This window comes from Belonocnema kinseyi, chromosome 9, assembly GCF_010883055.1.
Source record: "Belonocnema kinseyi isolate 2016_QV_RU_SX_M_011 chromosome 9, B_treatae_v1, whole genome shotgun sequence".
NCBI classification, from domain to species: domain Eukaryota; kingdom Metazoa; phylum Arthropoda; class Insecta; order Hymenoptera; family Cynipidae; genus Belonocnema; species Belonocnema kinseyi.
The window spans coordinates 83,475,075-83,496,551 of NC_046665.1; the positions used below are offsets into that span (position 1 = coordinate 83,475,075).

The following is a 21,477-nucleotide window of genomic DNA, read 5'->3' on the forward strand; positions in this document are numbered from 1 at the left end:
TACATGAAATTTTTTTTTTATTTCTTGTAAATACTCTGAAATCTTTTAAAAATACCCTCAAAAATTTCCAAGCCTTTGAAATCTCTTGAAATTTCTTAAGACCTTTAAAAATAACACACACATTTAAAAATAATTCAGAAAAATTCAGAAATAGGCATATACCCGAATTATTATTATTATTAACAGTTGCTTAAAGTACTTCTCACAAGAATTCCCAGAATTTTATCAGATTTACCGATTTTCCTTGGCCTGTGGCTACCCTGAAATATTTTTAAAAAATTTGCATAAAAAAACAGTTTAATCTCATGCTGAAAATACAAAATACTGTAGAAAATATGTATTATTATTTACAAGTCCACCAAAGATGCAAATCAGTCGTTAATATTACGTTTCTTCTAGTTCTGGATAAAAATCAAAATAATTTACTAGCTGCTAATTGATGTCCAACATCGAGCTATCCTCAGAATTCCATCTTTATATCTGTAAAAAAATTAATAATCAGACACCGTCGATTAATTGTCAAAATTTGTCAAGTGGGCCACTTTTTTTATAGGTTGTGATTTTTCTTCGGGAATGCGTGATAAGTTAAAGTTTTACATAAATAAAATGGCCCTAAAACTTTTTTGCACAATTTAAACTTTTTGCTTCGTTATTGTTATTTAACTTTTTCAGCATTCTTCTCGTAATTAATTTTTTTCTCCCGATCGGTACAAAGAATCGCCATAATTTTTGGCATCTTTCGTTAAACATGTTCATTCTTTAGAATAAAAATCATTTTATCATTGTTGCATAAATATCGATGAAATTAGCAAAAATGTTTAAAACAAATAGAATTCGTTCTAACTTCTCAATTGATTCCAATGCTTAAGTTGATTAATTACGATAGCTCGTTTAATTACGAAGATTTTCGTAAAAAAAAATTAGGGAACTCACATATTATCAAAAGTTGTGCGTGTTTTCGCGTTGACGATCCGCGCTCCATGCCGCGCGACGTACGATATTCACGACGTTGAAGTTTGCCACAGATATGGATTTCAAAGTTGTGTAATCAATTTAAAACAAAACTAAGAGTCATGTCAAAAAAGTAAAAACACCTCTGGATTCGTTTCGGAAATATCTCGTTGTGCATTTTGTTGTTTAAACAATTTTTTAAACAAGTACGCCATTTATTATCTTTCTGCAATTGTTATAAACAAATTATCCATCGGATCAAAAAAACCAAGTGCACCATTGCATTCCTGTTTATAACGATTGCAGAAAGATAACAAATGGCGTAATTATTTAAAAAATTGTTCAAACCAAAACAAAAAATGCACACCCAGATATTTCCGAGATGAATTTTCCTGAAGAAAAATCACAACCCATAAAAAAAGTGGCCCACTTGACAAATTTTGACACTGAATAATTAAGTAATACTGAAAACATAACAATTAATTTCTTGTATTTGTCTCTAAAGTACGAAATAATTGAATTTGAAGTAAAAAGGATCAATTTTCAACCAAATAGTTCAAGTTTGAACTACAAAAAGATGGGTTTTCAACCAAAAATGGAATGGTTAAATTTTCAGTGAAAAATGATATTTTAATAAAAGAGTTTAACCTACAACCAAGTAGTTTTATTTTAAACAAAAAAATATGAATTTTGAAACAAGAAGATTAATTTGCTATGAAAAAATACGATTTTTCAACAAAATAAATGTTTTTTAACAACATAGTTGAATTTTTAACAGAAAATACCAATTTGCAACCAAATAGCTGAATTTTAAACTAGAAAAGATCCATTTTTAACCATAAGCGGAAGTTAAATTTTCAGTTAAAAAAATTAATGTTAACAAAAAACAACAATTTTAAACAAAATACTTAAATTTTAACTATATTGATAAATTTTTAACTGAAATAGTTCAATTTCAGAGCAAAAAATAAGTTTTTCACTAAAATTATGGAATATTAAACTGGATTAGTTCAATTTTCAACCAAAAAGATAAATTTACAAATAAAATTATGTATACTTGATTGGAATACTTGAAGTTACAACGAAAAAGACTGATTTTCAAACAAGAAGCTTAATTTTCTAAAAAAAAAAAACTATTTTCGACAAAATAGTTAAATTTTGAACTACGAAAGACAAATTTTCAGCCAAATAGTTGGATTTTAAATTAAAAAATATGCATTTTCAACCAAAAAGGTAAATTTAGAAATAAAATTATGAATATTTGATTGTGAAACTTGAATTTTCAACGAAAAAGACGGATTTTCAAACAGAAAGATTAATTTTCTAAAAAAAACGGGTTTTTAACAAAAGACATGAAATTTTAACAAAATAGTTGAATTTTGAACTGAAGAAGATAAATTTTCAACCAAATAGTTTGATTTTGAATAAAAAAGATCAGTTCTTAACCAAAAATGTAATGGTTAAATTTTTAGTTAAAAATGACATTTTAATAAGAGAGTTTAACTTACAACCAAGTAGTTTTATTTTCAACAAAAAAATATGAATTTTCAAACAAAAAGATTAATTTTTTATGAAAAAATACGATTTTTCAACAAAATACATGATTTTTTAACAAAATAGATGAATTTTTAATGAAAAAATACCAATTTTCAACCAAATAGTTGAATTTAAAAGTAGAAAAGATCCATTTTAACCATGAATCGAAGTAAAATTTTTAAATTATTTTCAACAAAATAGTTAAATTTTCAATCTAAGTGATAAATTTTGAAATATATAGATGAGTTTTTAAGTGAAATAGTGAAATTTTAGACCAAAAATGAATTTTTAACTAAAATTATGGAATATTAAACTGGATTAGTTAAATTGTCAACCAAAAAGATAAATTTACAAATAAAATTATGTATATTTGATTGGAATAATTGAAGTTACAAACGAAAAGGACGGATTTTCAAAGAAAAATTTCAATCTTCTATTCAAAAAACAAACTATTTTTTACAAAATACATGAATTTTCGACAAAATAGTTGAATTTTGAACTAAAAAAGACAAAATTTCAAAAGAATAGTTTAAATTTTAAGTTAGAATTATTAATTTTCAACCAAAAAATATATTTAGAAATAAAATTATGCATATTTGATTGTGATACTTGAATTTTCAACGAAAAAGACGAATTTTCAAACAAAAAGATTAATTTTCTAAAAAAAAAAAAAACAAACGACTTTTGAAGAAAATACATGAAATTTTAACAAAATAGTTGAATTTTGAACTGAAAAAAACAAATTTTAAACCAAATAGTTTGATTTTGAATAAAAAAGATGAATTTTCAACCAAATAATTCTAGTTTGCACTTGCAAACATCAATTTTCAACCAAAAATGAAATAATAATTTTTTTTATAGATACATTTGTCAACAAAGTGATGTATTTTCAACTAAGATGATTAATCTTCAACTAGAATAGTTGAATTTTAAGCCAAAAAGATGATTTTTCAACTAAGAAAAAAATTTCAAACAAAAATTGAATAGTTCTATTTTCAGTAAAAAATATTAATTTTTATCTAAGGAAAAGAAGAATTTTTAATAAAACACCTTAGTTTTTAAACATATATATGAAGTTTCAATTAAAATTATGAACCTTCAACATTAAAAAATTGGTTTATAACAAAAGGGTTTCACTTTCAACCAATTAATAACATTTTTATTCTAAAAAAGATGAATCTTGAACGAAAAATATAGTAGCTGATATTTCAATCAGAAATTTAAAAAATTTTTTATTGAAAAGTTGGATTTTGAACTATAAAATATTTTTCTGTCAAGAGAGAGAAAATAGGACCAAGAAATTCGTAAATTTCCAATAAAATACGAGCAGTTTCAACAACATACTTGAATTTTCAACTAAAAATGATCCATTTTTAAACAAAAATAGAATAATTAAGTTTTCGATTTAAAAAATTAATTTCAAACAGAACAAAATAGACAAAAATAAAAATGAATTTTCAAACAAATTATTTAATACATTTTATCTAGTGAAAATCGTTATATCAACAACGACATAATGGAACAGTTGACTTTTAAACAAAAAAGATTAATTTTCAACTGAAATGATGAATCTTGAACCGGAACAGTTGACTTTTAACAAAAAATACGAATTGTCAAGAAAGAAGATCAATGTCCATCAAAGAAGACAAATTCGATAGAAAAATCATGAATTTTCAATTAATAAGATAAATTGTCAAGCAACATATGAATCGTTAAATTTTCAGTTAAAAACTAATAATCAATCAAAGAGATGAATTTTTAACTAAAATTATGTAATTTTCAATCACAATAGTTGCATTTTCCGATAGAAAAAACAAATCTGCAACAAAAACGAAACTCGTTTTTTTTAATAGTCACATTTTTAAAGAAAGTGATGAATTTTCTACTAAAATGATGAATCTTCAACTGGAATCATTAAATTTCCAACAAATGGTTTGTTTTCAACCCAAAAGATTAATTTCTACCAAAAAATTCGAAATTAAAATTAATTTCCTAAAAAAAAGACCAATAAAAATTTTGCAATTGGTAATAGTTAAACTGCGATACGCCACCTGTTGACAAAAATCCGAACTAGAATGAATAGGTACGATTTTAAGGTTATACATTAATTTTTGGAGTCTAAAGTATTTCTTGAATACTAAAAATAAGTCTTTATCGGAAACAAAGGGATGTAGATGGAATTTACATCTTATAAGGCAAAGAAACATATTTTTTTTACAGAAATATCTGTCCAACTGTGATTTCCATCCTTTTTTAAAATACATTTTCAGTTGATTAACTGTGAATATAAATCAATAAAGATATTTAAAACTCAACTGTTCTTTAAGATTTAAAAAGTGAATAATAATTAACTTTATAATACGATTCGAAATCAGTTCACAATTTTAGAATTTCCAGTTTCTAACGTTAAAAATGCTGTAAACTATTTTAATTGAAAGTCTTATTAGTTAAACAAATGTAAACGCCCGATTGAAACTTTAAAGACTATTTCCAATTTTTAAATAACTTCAAAATAATATCTTCATACACAAAGCCTTTTATTAAATTTCAAATATTATTTCAGTCTAAAGTATTACATTTTTAAACCATTCAATTAAAAAATTTTTAATTAAGAAAAGTGAGATTTACTTAATATTTAGTAATATCTGACTGTTTATTTAAAATCTCTAATTGTAGTTAAATAATAAAAAATAAATTTTGAACGTTACATTTTTATTGTTTTATTTTTTTTAAAATTATTTTGTAAGTAAAATTATTGAACCTCGATGTATAAATAACGATTGAACATATAATATTATTTTTAAAAAATTCAAGGAAGTTGAAATATTTACAAGTTTTGAAACAATTGAAATTCAATTAAAAATTTGAAATGATTTGAAATAATGTAAACAAAGTGTGTACGTGTACCGCCAAAATATAGATTTTGGCAGATTCCGAACAAAAAATTTCAAAGATTTTTAAGAATTTGGAATAGCTTCAGAAGATTTGTTTAATTTGGCAGAATTTAAAAAGAACTTTCGAAAAAATTGGATTCGTTTTAAAGAATGTTTAGAAGTTCTGAAATAATTTCAAAAATAATTTTAAAAATGGGGAAAAAATGTAAACAACATGCAGATGCTTCAAGATTTTCAAATAAAATTTGAAAGCATTTAAAAATTTTTTTAACCATTTAAAATATAAATAATTTAACTTTTAATTTAAGAAGTTTTCAGTTTATAAAAAAAAATGTAATCATTCAATTTTTAATGTTTCTGGCTTAAAATTTCTTTAAATGATATAATTTTTTAATTTCTTAAATTCATTGATTGATTCTTCAATTTAGACTTTAGAGCTATGCAAATGATAACGTGGAATTATATATTTAAACTGAATCTGAATCTTTGAACTCTACAATTTATAAAAGTTAACAAATGTATTTTGCAGTTTAACTGCATTTAATTAAAAATTGTTCAGTTTAAAAGTGTTAGTAGCTTCCATTTTATATGTATAAATTATTTTAAAAGTTTGAAATTCAAGAGTTTTACTTTGAGTGCTTTCATTTGCAGCTCAGTTTTTATTAATTCAAATGGAAAAATTATTAACTTTAGAGTACGATTTTTTAACTTTCATTGACTGTGAAAAATGTTTGCGAACCAGAAAATGACCGCGAATTTTTTTCTTGGATTAAAACGGCCACACTGAATCGTCTATTATTCGTATTCTTCGCAAAATCTGGATAAAATGTGTTGCTACATACATTAATTAAAGTTTATTTAAACTTAAATTCATTGAAACTTACATGAAATAGTGAAAAATATATTTTTTAAGTTATTTAACAAAAATGTGTTTTTTCACTGTATAATATGGAAATTCTATCTAAAACTATTTGTTTTTTTATGAAAATTGTACCTACTCTTTCTAGTTCCAGTTTTGGGCACCAGGTGGCGAAATGGTAGACCACCATTCCCAATAAAATAGTTAAAGTGGCAACTGAAATATTACAATTTTCAGCAAAAAAATTAATTTTCAACAAAATAGTTCATTTTTCAACCAAGGAGATGAAATTTCAATTAAAATGATGAATCTTTAACAACAACAAAAATTAATGTTTAACAAAACAGTGACTCTCAATCAAGTAATTAAATATTCATTCAAAAAATACGAATTCGGAAAAAAAATATGTATTAGTTCATATTTCAACTAAAGCAGATTACAATTTTTAATCAAAGATAATGAGATTCAATTTTTTAAATTCATCAAAATTAATGAATTTTGAACCAGATAAGTGAATTTTCAAATAAGACCGATGAACTTTCAACCAAAAACAGAATACTAATATAAAGTTAATTTTAAAATGAATCATTGTTATTTAATATAATTTTGCAATTCAAAAAAATGAAGAAGTAAATTTAATTCTCCAAATAATTCCCTAACATTTCCAGGATTTTCCAGGTATATAAAAATAACCTGAAAATTCCAGGTTTTCCAGGTAGGGTGGACACCCTGAAACTCTACCAATGCTATAAAGGAAATAATAAACATACCACTTTGTGCGATTTTTTCCCCTCTGTTGGAATCTTCCAAATTTCTCAGAAACTCCTGGAAGATGTGTAAGGATTTATTCATGCTGGTTTTCTTGTAGTCTCTTATCCTCCTTACATCGATGGATTCCTCTTTTTGCCGGGCTAATTCCTTAGCATCATAAGCGTCGACTTCATCGAGAAGAGTTTGAATGGTAGGAACAGTGTCTGGATCAAAATTGTCCACGGTTTTTGGATTGAAAGGAACACAGACTTTTGTGGTTTTCGGATGAACACAGTACGGAGATTTCAGCAAGTGGTTTAAAGCCTTGGATACGTGGATATCCAATCTCGGATATGAATATTGAATCATTATCTCTTCTATCAAATGCCTTGTGCGCCACTTTTTGGAATTCTTAAATTTATTAAAAGAATCATAAACATATAAAAATAAATTTCAAACTTAAAAAAAACGTTTAAAAAACTTCAAACTTTTAAAAAATCCAGACTATTTGCTTGTTTTCCAGGGTCAAAAATTCCACCTTTTTGACGTTTAGAAAAATAATTATGCTTTTTATATAAATTAAAAAAATAATTGAACATTTTAGAACTCCTGGGTAAAATAAATCGTGTAAATGATAGTAAAAGTGATTTTAGACAAAAATGCTCTCAAAACAGGAGAAATAGGATGATTTTTCAAGAAAATAGGGGATTTAATTTTTAGAAAACATTTGAATTAATTTTAAAACGAACAAGATTCATTTTTAATCCAAAAGGACGAATTTTCTATCAAAAAAGGCAAAATTTCAACAAAACAGTTAAATTTTCGAGAAAAAAGAGGTCTTTTAAACAAATTAGTCCAATTTTCAACCCAGAAAACCGAGTTTTCAATCAGAAAGTTGAATTTAGACAAAAAAGATATCTAAGAAAATAATTGATTTTTTGACAAAATCTACGAGTAAATAAAATTAGTCTTTTAGAAGAGAGTTGAATTTTCAACCCAGAAAACAGGATTTTCAATGTAATAAGATGCATTTTTAATGAATTTGTAATCTAAAATGACGTATTCTCTATCCAACAAGGCCAAAATTCAACAAAACAAGTTCAACTTTCGACCACGAAAGATGTCATTTTTTAAAAATAGTTAAATTTTCAGCCCCGAAAACCGAGTTTTCAATAGAAAAGTAGAATTTTAGACAAAAAAGATAAAAATTTCCAGAAAATAATTGAATTCTCAACTAAATATATGAATTATAAATCAAAAATATAATAGTAGACTTTTCAATCAAAATAATTCACTTTTAAACGAAAAGTCGACTTTTGTACCAAAAGATTAATTTTCAATCCAAAAGGACGAATTTTCGACCAAAAAAGGTTTCGTTTGAAATATAGTTAAATTTGCCATAAAAAAATCTAGTTTTCAATCTAAAAGTTGATTTTTTGAAAAAATTGTCAAGCAAATAAAATTAATTTTTTAGAAGACAGTTGAATTTTAAAAACAGAAAAAAGAATTCTCAATCCAAAAGGATAAATTATTTAGCTAAAGACGAATATTCGGCCAAAAAGTTGAATTTTCGACCAAAAAATATGAAACTTCAAGAAAAGAATTAAATTTTCAACAAAATAGATTAATTCTAAATCAAAAATATGGAATATAATAGTAGAAATTTCAATGAAAAATAATTTACTTTCAGGCAAAAATGAGAACTTTCATACAAAAAGATGAATTTGCACTCAAAAATGCATTTTTCATCCAAAAGGAAGAATTTTCTATTCAAAAAGTCAAATATTTAATACAATTGTTATATTTTTGACCGAAAAAGAAGTCTTAACAAAAATAGTTAAATTTTCAATGCAGAAAATTATTTTTCAACCAAACAATTGCATTTACAGCCAAATAATTGACCTTTCAAACGAAAGAGACAAATTTTTATAAAAAAGTTTACCTTTTAAACAAAGAAATAAGTTTTCAACCAAATAGTTGAATTTTTAAACAAAAAAAGAAGATTCCTTTAGAAGATAGTAAAAGTTTCAAACCAGAAAGATGAATTTTTAATCCCAAAGGGTAAATTTTCTATCCAGAAAAGATGAAAGTGCAACGAAAAGTTGAATTTTCAACATAGTAATAAAATTTTCTACCAAACAGATTAACTCTCAAGCAAAATAGAGGAATGGTTCAGAATACAGTTGAATTTTCAACGCAGGAAGATGAATTTTCGACCAAAAAGATGATTTTTCCAAAAAATAGTTGAATTTTAAATAAAATAATACGATTTTCCGCCAAACAGTAGAATTTGTAACCAAAAGAGATGAATTCTGAACCAAAAATGTAATCGTACACTTTTCAATTAAAAAGAATTAGTTTTCAACCAAAAAAATATGAGTTTTCTACCAAAAGATTAACTTTCAATCAAAAAATACAAATGTTCAACAAAATAATTAAATTTTCAAACGAATAGTAAAATGTTGTCCCAAAAGAGATGAATTCCAAACCAAAAATGTATTAGTACACTTTTCAATGAAAAATAATTGAATTTCAACCAACAAAGGCGACTTTTCTACCAAGAGATAAATTTTCAATCCAAAAAATAGATTTTCAATAAAAAAGGACCAATTTTCTGTACAAAAAGAGAAGTTTTCAACAAAACAGTTGAATTTTCTACCAAAAAAGGTGACTTTTTAACAAAATGATTGAATTTTCGACGAAATAAAATTTTCAAATAGTTTAATGCTCAAGCCAAAAAGTGGAATATTATTGAAGACATTTGAATTTTCAACACAGAATTATAAATTTTCGACCAAAACATAAATTAACAATCCGAAAAGACAAATATTGAACAAAATAATTAAATTTCAAACAAAATAGTAGAATTTTTAACCTACAGAGATGAGTTCTGAACCAAAAATATAACAGTAGTCTTTATAATGAAAAATAATCCACCTTTAAACAAAAAAAAAACGACTTTTCTACCAAAATATGAATTTTCAATACGAAAGAAAGAATTCTCTATCCAAAAACATAAATTTTCTAAAAAAAACAGTTGAATTTTTTACCAAAAATACAATTTTCTTAAACAAAATAATTTAATTTTCAACAAAATAAACTACTAAAAAAAAGTTTAATTTTCAACCCAGAAAGATGAAATTTTCAATCTAAAAAGACAAATGTTCAACAAAATAATTAAATTTTTAAACAAATAGTAGAATTTTTATTCAAAAGAGATGAATTTCGAACCAGAAGTGTAATAGTAGACTTTTCAATGAAAAATAATTCAATTTGAACCAAAAAAGGCGACTTTTCTACCAAGAGATGAATTTTCAACCAAAAAAGACGAATTTTCTTTCCAAAAAGACAAGTTTAGAATGAAAAAGTGAAATTTTAAACAAAAAACGGCAACTTTTTGAAAAAATAAATGAATTTTCGAAAAAATAAAATTAAAAACAAATAGTTTAATTTTTAAGCCAAAAAGAGGAATCTTATAGAAAACAGTTGAATTCTCAACACAGTCTTATGAATTTTCGACCAAAACATAAATTAACAATCCTAAAAGACAAATATTCAACAAAATAATTAAATTTAAAAAAAAATAGTAGAATTTTTAACCTACAGAGATGAGTACTAAACCAAAATATAAGAGTAGTCTTTATAATGAAAAACAATCCACTTTCAAACAAAAAAACGACTTTTCTACCAATATATGAATTTTCAGTTTAAAAGGAAGAATTTTCTACAAAATAGTTGAATTCTTAGCCAAAAATACAATTTTTTTAAACAAAATAATTTAATTTTCAACAAAATGAACTTCTCAAATAAATAGTTTAATTTTCAACCCAGAAAGGTTAATTTTCAATTCCAAAAAGACAAATGTTCAACAAAATAATTAAATTTTCAAACAAATAGTCGAATTTTGAACCTACAGATATGAGCTCTGAAACAAAAATATAATAGTAGTCTTTATAATGAAAAATAATCCACTTTCAAACAACAACAAAAAACGACTTTTCTACCAAAATATGAATTTTCATTCCAAAAGGAAGAATTTTCTATCCAAAAACAGGAATTTTCTACAAAACAGTTAAATTTTTAACCAAACATACATAATTTTTTTGGAACAAAATAATTTAATTTTCAACCAAATAAACTTCTCAAATAAATAGTTTAATTTTCAACTTCGAAAGATTAATTTTCATTCTCAAAGGACGAATTTTATATCTAAAAAGACAAGTTTTTTACCAAACAGTTTAATTTTTAACCAAATAATGTAATTATTAACCAAATAGTCGTATTTTAAACCAAAAGAGATAAATTCTGAATCATAAATATAATAATAATAGACAACCAAAAAATTACGTAGTGGGGAAAAAGTTCATTTTTTTGATCAAAATACGATTCCGGCTGAACCTATGGACCGATTTGGATTTTTTTTTTCAAAAAGCTTATAAAATTTCAAAGTAAGTTGTTGAGCCTGCTATTTAATTTAGTTTTTTAATTTTTACATAAGTAAATAAATATGACAAAAAAATGACATTTTTCTATTTGACGTTCCCGTTGCTTGTCAATAATAGGAAAATTGTTGTAATCGCCGAAGTTTCATAGATTTTCATTATATAAAGATATTCCATCATGATACAATAAACAAATTTTTTAAAAACAAATTATTTATTGAAAATATGTTTTCTATCATTTTAAATAATTTAACGTTTTTTAAGTTATATTGCAAGAAATTTGAATGGAAACAATATTTTAATGAGAAAAATGTCTCTTAAGACTATTCTTGTCAATATTATCAACAAATGCATTATTCAGGCATTTGTCGTTAGAAAAATTCGTTTTTTTCGATGTCAACTTTTTTAAATTAGGAACCTCATGATAATTTAAGAAAAATTCCTAATTTGTAATAAATTTTATGATTTTTCAAACAAATTTAATTATAAAATTCATTATTTAGACATTTATGACGGAAAACTCGTTTTTTTTTTTTAATGTCAGTTCTTTTAATTGGGAACTTTACGATAATTTCAGTAACATTTATAATTATTTAATTAATTTGATGTTTTTGTTATGAAAATTTAATTAAAAAATTCATTATTCGGGCATTTGTCGAAGTAAAAACTCGTTTTTTTCAAAGCCAGTCCTTTTAATTTCAGAAAAAAAGTTCTTTTTTTTATTCAGTACTTACACTTGGCAAACACAAGACGGTTTGAATACAAGAAATGATTGAACAACACATTTAATAATTGTTATAAATAAATTATATAACATATGAAAAGTCGGGAGACTCACGAGTATGAATCAAGTTTCTCTTCCTAAGTTAATAAGCTAATTCGCATATATTATGGTACGCGGCTTAATTTTTTAATTACATTTGTTTAACCAAAACATAAAATTGATCAACTAATTATGAATTTTACTTAAATTATCGTAAAGTTTTCAATTAAAAGGACTGACATTGAAAAAACGAGTTTTTCCGTCAACAAATGCCCAAATAATGCATTTGTTTATTAAATTTGTTTATAAAATCATAACATTTATGAACTAATTATGAATGTTGCTGAAATTAAGATGAAGTTCTCAATTAAAAGGACTGACATCGAAAAAAAGAATTTTTCTTAACAGATGCCTGAATAATGCATTTATTTATTAAATTTGGTTTTAAAAAAATTATCAAATAGTGATGGATGTTGCTGAAATTATCATGAAGTTCCCAATTAAATGGACTGGCATTGGAAAAAACGAATTTTTCCGTCGATAAGTGCTCGAATAATGCATTTGTTTATTAAATTTGTTTGATAAAATCATAAAATTCATCAACAAATTATGAATTTTCTGAAATTATCATGAAGTTCCTCATTTAAAAAATTGACACAATTTTAAAACATTGATATAAATTTCATACCGATTGCAATTGTTGGGTATAATATTGATCGAATGCTTCCCATCTGGCTTTGCTCGTTGTGTATTTATGAAGAAGCGTTTTTACTTCAGCTCGCATATCCTCTTCGGTATGAATAATTTCTAGAAATTTGTTCATATTTTCCTCGGTCCCTAGCATATTTTGTTCTTCAACACACATCGGAACAAAAACGGGTTTTATAATTTCCAATGCTCGTCTGAAAAGTAAAAGATAATAGAATTTTTCACATTACAATTGTAATCGCAGTTTTTTTTTAACAGAGTGTCTACTCAAATCCTGAAAAAAAATTCCCTAAAAATTCCAGGTTTCTTCCAGATATAATTTTTCATAATACGGAAATTATAATGTTTTCTTTTTCGGTGTCTAGTAATTCAATTATTATGTTTAATTTAGAAAATTTTAACAAATTATATTAAATAATACTAAAAACATAATTAATCACTTATCAAATATACCTCTAAAGTACAAGAATTTAAATAATACATCAAACTTTTATTGTATTTTCTCATACTTAAAGTTCAGTTGTATTTTAAAGCAAAAAATTCAACCAAAATAGTTGAATTTTCAACCAAAATGTTTATTTTCTACCAATACAGGCGATTTCTTAACAAAATACATGATTTTTCAACCAAATAGTTGAATTTCAAACTTAAAAAGATCAATTTTCATTCGAATAATTAAATTTTGAACTACAAAATAACAGTTCTCAACCAAGACTGGAGTAGTTACATTTTCAGTTTAAAAAAAAGATAGAGATTTAACTAGAAAGCTTGAATTTTTAACCAAAAAGATTTTTTTTCTACCAAATGATGATTTTTCAACAAAAGAGATTAACTTTAATCCAAGTATCAAGAGGAATGTGGGATTAAATAAATAAATAAGTACTTTTAATTATGAACTTTTAATATGAACTTTAATATGAACTTTTAAAGAAGAAGATTAATTTTGTACGAAATAGTCTAATTTTAAACTAAAAACGACAAATTTTTAACCAAATAATTAAATTTTGAATTAAAAAGATCAATTTTCAAACCAAAATATAATAGTTAAATTGACAGTTTAAAACTTGATTTTCAACCAATCTGATGAATTTTCAACTAAAATGATGAATCTACAACTGAAAAAGTGGCATTTTTCATCAAAAAGATGAATTTTCAACTAAACTTATGAATTTTTTATAAAAAAAGATTAATTTTTAACCAGGAAAATTAATTTGTACCAAAAAAGAAGAATTTTCAACTAAAAAAGATAACTCGTCAACTACAAAGGATACATCTTCAACTGAAATATTAGAATTTAAAAAAAAAGATGAATTTTTAAATAAATGATAAATTTTTAACTGAAATAGTTGAATGTTAAGCCAATAAAATTAATTCCTTAAAAGAAGTTACATATTCATTAAAAACAAGTTACATTTTCAAAAAAAAATTATAAATTTTCAACCAACATGATGAATCATCAACTGGAATAGTTGAATTTTAAACCAAATATTAATAGTTAAACTTTCAGTTTAAAAATTAATATTCAACCAAAGAGATTAATTTTAAACTAAAGATGAAATATTCTACTAGCATAGTTACACTCGAAATTTTTAAAAGTGATTTTAAAAAATTGCAATGAAATGAATGAATCTTCAACCATCAAAATCAACTTTTAACAAAAGATTTTAATTTGCAACCAAGTAATTAAATTTTAATTTACAAAACGAATAATTCTGCCCGAAAAATCTACTAGTTGATAAATTTACAAAAAATACAACTTTTTAACATGGGTTACATTTTTCATTAAAAAAAAATTATTATGATCGAAAAATTTAGTAGTTGAAACAACAAAAAGATTTTAATTTTTAATTTTAAAAATTTAAAATTCAACAAAAAGGAAGACTTTAAAACAAGATTTAAATTTTCTTTCCAAACAAAAAATTTATTCTGAAAGGAAAATCTAGTATTTGATACTTTATCAAAAAATATTAAAAATTTTTAACAAAAAAAGTTGAATTAAACTAAAAACGACTTTTTAACATGAGTTAAATTTTTCATATAAAAAAAGATTACTTCTGAACGAAAAATTTAGTCTTTTTTACGTCAACCATAAAAGTTTTTAAATTATTATCAAAAACAGTTGAATTTAACAACAGAAAACTGAAATTTAATCAAAACAGTTGAATTTATCCAAAAAAAGACGACTTTTGAACATAAGTTGAATTTTCAACTAAGAAAGATTTTTTAGCCAAGAGAGAGAATAGCCAATAAACTGTTGAATTTTTAACTAAAAGCGATCAATTTTCAACCATAAATAAAAGTATAAAGTTAAAAGTATAAATATAAATCTTAAAAGTATAATTTTTACTGATGTAATTACTCGACAGAGTGGTGAAACTTTTGTGGCAATTTCACTTTTTTCTTCATATATGCTCCACCTCTGATTAATTGTAAATATTCGGCAACTGCGCTTCGAGCAGACACGTTTAGGCTTCTAGCTTTCTTGTCGCAAACCCAACAATGAACTCCTCTCCTCCCAGAAAATACCCAGAGAATGTGGCGAAATCCGAAATCCTCTGCAAAAAGCAGACTTGTAAATTCCTTATATTGGACACAAATTGGTAAAAATGTGTACAATTTTAGTCAGAAATTTCTTTTTAAAAACAATAATGTACCTCTCAATGCAGCGTCAATAATTTTGCAAGCTATCGACATATATTTCCAACATTTGTTGCAAATGTCGGTTCCGGAGCAACAAGTCCTTACCTCGTCGTAATCAGTCATATCGATATCAAATACCAGTTCTTTTTCGACGGGAAAGAATTTTGTTTCATATTTGTGCTCTGTTGGCCTGAATACATAAAAAAAAACTTTGGTTTAGCTTTCATGGTGGCGATTCGGCGGATAATTTCTAATTCCCGGTCAAGTCTTTCAATTTTCCCGTACTACTAGAAATAATATATTCATATTTTTCTCTAAACGCAAACATTTATTTTAATTCATGAAATTCATTCCAAGCATCGTTTAACACAAGAGAGCAACAAATTGCAAAATTAATTAATTTTGAAACAAATATGTAAATTTTGTACGAAAGAATATCAATTTTTAACAAAAAATATCAATCTTTAGCAACACGTGGAGTAGTTAAACTTTTAGTTAAACAAAAAAAAATTCAACCAAAAATAACGGATTTTCAAGAAAATAGTTCAATTTTCAACCTAAGCAATGAATTTTCAACTAAAATGATGAATCATCACCTGTAATAGTTGAGTTTTTAATCAAAAAGATGAGTTTTGAACTAAAACAATGAATCTTCATCTGAAATAGTTAAATTTTCAACAAAGAATTAACTATTAAGTTAAAAAATTAATGTTCAACCAAACAGATCGATTTTCAATAAAAACTATGGAATATTTGACAAAAAATTCATAAAAATACTTCCATTTTCAAACAAAGTGATGAATTTTTAACTAAAATTGTAAATCTTTAACTGGAATAGCTAAAAAAACTAACTTGAAAAAATACTTCCGTTTTAAACAAAATGATGCACTTTTAACTCAAATTGTACATCTTCAACTGAAATAGTTAAATTTTCAACAAAAAATTAATTTTTACTAAAAAAATATAAATTGTCAGTGAAAACATAAATAATTAAAGTTTAAGTTGAAGAAATTAATGTCTAGCGAAACAGATTAATTTTCAACTAAAACTACGGAATAAGTAGATAATTTTCGGTACCAAATTACTCTCCACAAAAAAACTAGCATTCAATAAACAAAAAAATACGTCCATTTTCAAACAAAGTGATGAATTCTTAACTAAAATTGTAAATCTTTAACTGCAATAGTTGAAGTTTGACCCAGAAAGATGAATTTTCAACTAAAATGTTAAATCTACAACTAGAATAATTGAGTTTTTAAGTAAAAAAAGAGTTTTTAACTAAAACAATGAATCTACAAGTGAAATAGTTGAATTTTCAACAAAAAATTAACTTTTACTAAAAAAATACCAATCAATACTTAAATAATTAAATTTTCAGTTAAAAAATTAATGTTCAGCTTAATTTTCAATTAAAACTATGGAATATTTTTTTAGAATAAGTCATATTTTCTGTTAAAAAAATAACTTTCAAAAATATAATTCCATTTTCAAACAAAGTGATGAATTTTCAACTAAAATTGTAAATCTTTAACTGGAATAGTTGATTTTTTAATTATAAAGATGAATTTTCAACTAAAATATCGAATCTTCAACTAAAATAGTTGAGTCTTTAATCAAAAAGATGAATGTTAAAATTAAACCAATGAATCTTCAACTGAAATAGTTAAATTTTCAACAAAAAATTAATTTTTTTTTTTAAATATCAATTCTCAATCAAAACATAAATAATTAATTTGTATGTTAAAAAAATTAATGTCTAAACAAACAGATTAATTTTCAACTAAAACTACGGAGTAAGTAGTTAAATTTTCCGTTAAAAAATTACTCTCCAGAAAAAAAACTAGCTGTAAAAAACAAACCAAAAATTACTTTCAAAAAATTACTTCCATTTTCAAACAAAATAATGCATTTCTAACTAAAATTGTAAATATTTAACTGGAATATTTGAGGTTCGACCCAGAAAGATGAATTTTCAACTAAAATGTTAAATCTACAACAACAGTAATTGAGTTTTTAAGCAAAAAAAAAAGAGTTTTTAACTAAAACAATGAATCTTCATCTGAAATAGTGGAATTTCCAAACCAAATTTAATTTTTACTGAAAAAGATTAATTGTCAATCAACACTGTAATAACTAAATTTTGAGTTAAAAAACTGTTTTCACAAAAAAACCTAAATTTCAACAGAAAAAAAACTATCTTTTGAAAAAATATTTACATTTTCAAAGAAAGTGATGACTTTCCAACTAAAATTGTAAATCTTTAACTGGAATGGTTGAATTTTCAACTACAATGATGAATCTGTTAACTAGAATAGTTCCATTTCCGACCAAAGGGATGAATTTTCCACCAAGAAAATTAATTTAAACCAGAAAAGATGATTTTTTTCTAAAAAAATATCACTTTTCAATCAAAAATTGAATAATTAAATTTTTAGTGAAAAAATGAATGTTCACCCAAAGAGATACATTTATAACTAAAATCATGGAATATTCGACACGAATACTAGTTACGTTTTCAGTATTCAAACTTTTGACAAAATAATTCCTTGACACCCAAAGAAAAAAGAGATGTTCAAATAGCTCATATTTCAACCAAAGAAATGAATTTGTAATTGAAATGATAAATTTTCAACCAAAAAATTAATTTTTAACAAAAGAGTTTAACTTTCAACCGAGTAATTTTTCCCAGCATAAAACATGATTTTTTGACTAAACTGATTATTATTCAACTGGAATACTTGAATTTTTAACCGAAAAGAAGAATTTTTAAACAAGAAAATTAACTTGCAAAGAAAAAGATTATTTTATTTTTTTAAATTGATTTTTAACCAAAGATGTGGATTTTTAACTTTAAAAATAGCAATTTTCATCCCAATTTTTGAATTTTGAACAAGAAAAGATCAATTTTGAACCAAAAATAAAGATTAATATTTCCCGTTAAAGGAATTATTTCTAAACCAAACTTATCAATCTTTAAGTGGAATAGTTGGATTTTATACAAAAAGCTTAACTTTGTACAAAACAAGACGAATTTTTCTCAAAGTACATACATTTTCAATTAACTAGTTTAATTTCGAAACAAAAAATATAAATTTTCAACCAAATAGTTGAATTTTCATATAAAAAATATAAATTTTAAACCAAAAATAGAATAGCTAAATTTCCTGTTAGAAATCTAATTCTTAAAAAACAAATAACGGATCTTCAGCAAAATAGTTCAATTTTATACTTGAATAGTTGAATTTTTGGATTAAAAAAAATGATTCTCAATAAAGTAGTAACCAAATTTACTATTATAATTCAGCAATATTTCTTCTTTGGAATACTACTTCTACTCTAAGAGCTACTTGAATTACTTTCTTTATCTAAAATTTGAAACAGGAATTCTTTTAAATTCCTTTCTACTAAATCAGAATTATAATTATTTTTAAAAACTCCCTGTCCTAAAATAAAAACGATAACTATTTTCTAAACTTCCCTGTTCTAAGTGATAAATCCATTTTTTGAAAAAATTATTGTTTGTGTAAGTTTGAAGTATCATCAATTCGATTATGAACATTAAGTAAGCGAAAAAATCTAACAGAGCAACAAATTTCCAAATGTTTTTCTTATCATTAAAAATAATAAACATTCAATAATAAATTGTGATTTAATTAGAGTAAACTGAGATAATATGAAAAATCTGAGACTGTAGATGAAGTAGAAATAACTTTTTTAAATTGACCAAAATTATGAAAATAATGAAAACTTGAATTTTACAGTGATCAGAAATAAATTCTCGTTTTTTTTAAATTAAACGCCCAGTTTATTCGTAAAGTTGTAGTTTCGCATTCGAAAGGAATACAATAAAAAAATTGAAATTGCTTAATTTCTTCTGATGGTTTTTTAATTTTAAAATTGAAAAAGATTTCCCTATGAGCAAAAAATTATGGTGAATTTTTTGTAAGTAAAGATTAGGACTCAGACTCACTTTAGATATAAAGAAAAGCGTAAATAGTATGATTTTTTTTTAATAATGAACTTCGATAGTTATTAAAAAGTGTAATATTCAAATTTTTTATTTATTTATCGCAGACTTCACAGTCTTTCTCCTTTTTTTCCAATTTTTACACTTATGCGAACAGAATTAATAAAACACATTAACAAAATACAACTATTTTTGTTGAAAACTCTTTTTTTTGGGGGCCCAAATAAAATTTTAAATGTTGGATTAAGAATTAATTTTGTAATAAGAAAATTATTATTTGGTCAAAAACTGAATTATTTTGTTGAAAATTTAACAATTTTGTTAAAAAGTCATACTTCTCCGTTGAAAATTCGAATACTTAATTTCAAAATTCATCTCTTTCTCTCGAAATATTATTTTTTAGTTTAAAATGCAATTGTCTGGTTGCAAGTTAATATGTTTAGATTAAAAAATTAACTTTTTTGTTAAAAAATCCCATTGTAGGGTTAATAATTAAACTGATTGGTAGAAAATTCGCATTGTCAGTCAGAAAATCCAACAGTTTGCTATAAAATTTAACTATACGGTTCAAAGTTGATGTATTTTGTTGAAAAGTCGTCTGTTTTTAGTATAAGATCAATTATTTTTGGTTAAAAGTACAACTGTTTTGTTAAAAATTCATCTGTTTTAGATGAGGATTATTTTGCTAAAATGCAGTTATTTGTTAAAATATAAAATACTTCATTTTTAGATGAAAACTCATCTTTCTAAGTTACAAATTCAATATTTTGGTTGAAAACTAAACTATTTTCTTAAAATTTAATTTAAAAAAAGATTTATTTGATTAAAAAATTAATCCTTTTAACTGCAAATTGAACTATTTTACCTAAAATTCAACTTATTGGTTTTAAAATAATCTTCTTGGTTGCAAATTCAACTATTTAGTTAAAAATTTATTTATTTTATTGAAAAATTCTCTTTTTAATGTAAAATTAATCTCCTTGGTTAAGAATTCCACCATTTGGTTCAGAATGTATATATTTTGTTGAGAATTAATTTTTTTTTATTGAAAATTTCAAATTGATTGCCGTAAAAATTGAGCCTTTCTGACAAAATGCGAATAATCCTGGGTCCTTAAACATAAATAACTGGGGAAAACACTTACGGAACGTTGTAAACAGCTCCGATATCAATTTTATGGGGATTAAGCCTTTTCATTTCAGTCATCAGTTGATTTAAATTTTTAAAGGCCTGAAATCTAATGTAAACATCGTCTTGAACCGTGAATGAAAATTCTCTGCGTGAAAAGAGGTTTCCTGAAATAAAGTAAATTGTGAAATATAGTTCAAACATTGGAAAATATTGTTTCTCCTGAAGTTCAGCCGTACAGTGTAATATTAAGACAGTACATAATAACTGGAAAAATGGAAATTAACAAATTAATATTTACCATTGCCGTAACTCAACCATCGATAATAATCATTGTATGGGAAAAGGCGTTGGTAATAAACCCTCAAAAGATCCGGTAAATTATTTTGCGCTGCCATTTCACAGCCTTTAACACATGGACATAAACAGATCAACTTCACGGCCTTCAAGGAGAGAACGCGGGAAAACTTATTAAATTTTTCGAGGAACAAAGCACTTTCAAGATAGGCAACAGTACTACCAAAATGGAAAGCTTACCACTCACCAGAGTGCGCGTTCTGTTCTGGTCTGTCACAACCCGGGTATCGCGTCCTCTATATATGTCGCGATATTACCGGCCGGACTCGAAAGGTAAACGTGGATCCGTTTAAAAAAATTTGATGCCTATGAAGATAGGTTAGTAAAAAAAAATAACAGGTTTAAACAGAAAAATAATCACAAGCGTCCACTTTTATCACTTATTTAGAGGAAGGTTATTTTATACAATTAATGTAATGAATGTCGAGTTACAAAATATGAAAAGCTACTCGCGGAAGAGAAAAGAGAAAAAACGACTTCTC

General features: G+C 24.5%; 1 protein-coding gene across 1 annotated transcript; it reads right to left on the reverse strand.

The window, feature by feature from the left end:
- Positions 1–281: 281 nt before the first annotated feature.
- On the reverse strand, positions 282–21,083 carry LOC117180819 (DNA primase small subunit). Its single transcript, XM_033373339.1, has 7 exons — positions 20,940–21,083; positions 20,655–20,805; positions 15,558–15,733; positions 15,263–15,458; positions 12,884–13,097; positions 7,011–7,401; positions 282–480 (listed from the first exon to the last, which is right to left on the reverse strand). Exons 1-7 carry the CDS (start codon positions 21,034–21,036, stop codon positions 461–463), a joined length of 1,245 nt encoding a protein of 414 aa, XP_033229230.1. The 5' UTR covers positions 21,037–21,083; the 3' UTR covers positions 282–460.
- Between the last annotated feature and the right edge of the window lie 394 nt (positions 21,084–21,477).

What these genes read in the sequence shown, in the direction of transcription:
- LOC117180819 (XM_033373339.1), bottom strand. Translation starts at nt 21,036, where the DNA reads ATGGCAGCGCAAAATAATTTACCGGATCTTTTGAGGGTTTATTACCAA. An exon ending in ATGGTTGAGTTACGGCAATG is followed by an intron (nt 20,806 to 20,939) that starts GTAAATATTAAT and finishes ACTTTATTTCAG; the next exon opens with GAAACCTCTTTTCACGCAGA. An exon ending in ATACCCAACAATTGCAATCG is followed by an intron (nt 7,402 to 12,883) that starts GTATGAAATTTA and finishes AATAAATTTAAG; the next exon opens with AATTCCAAAAAGTGGCGCAC.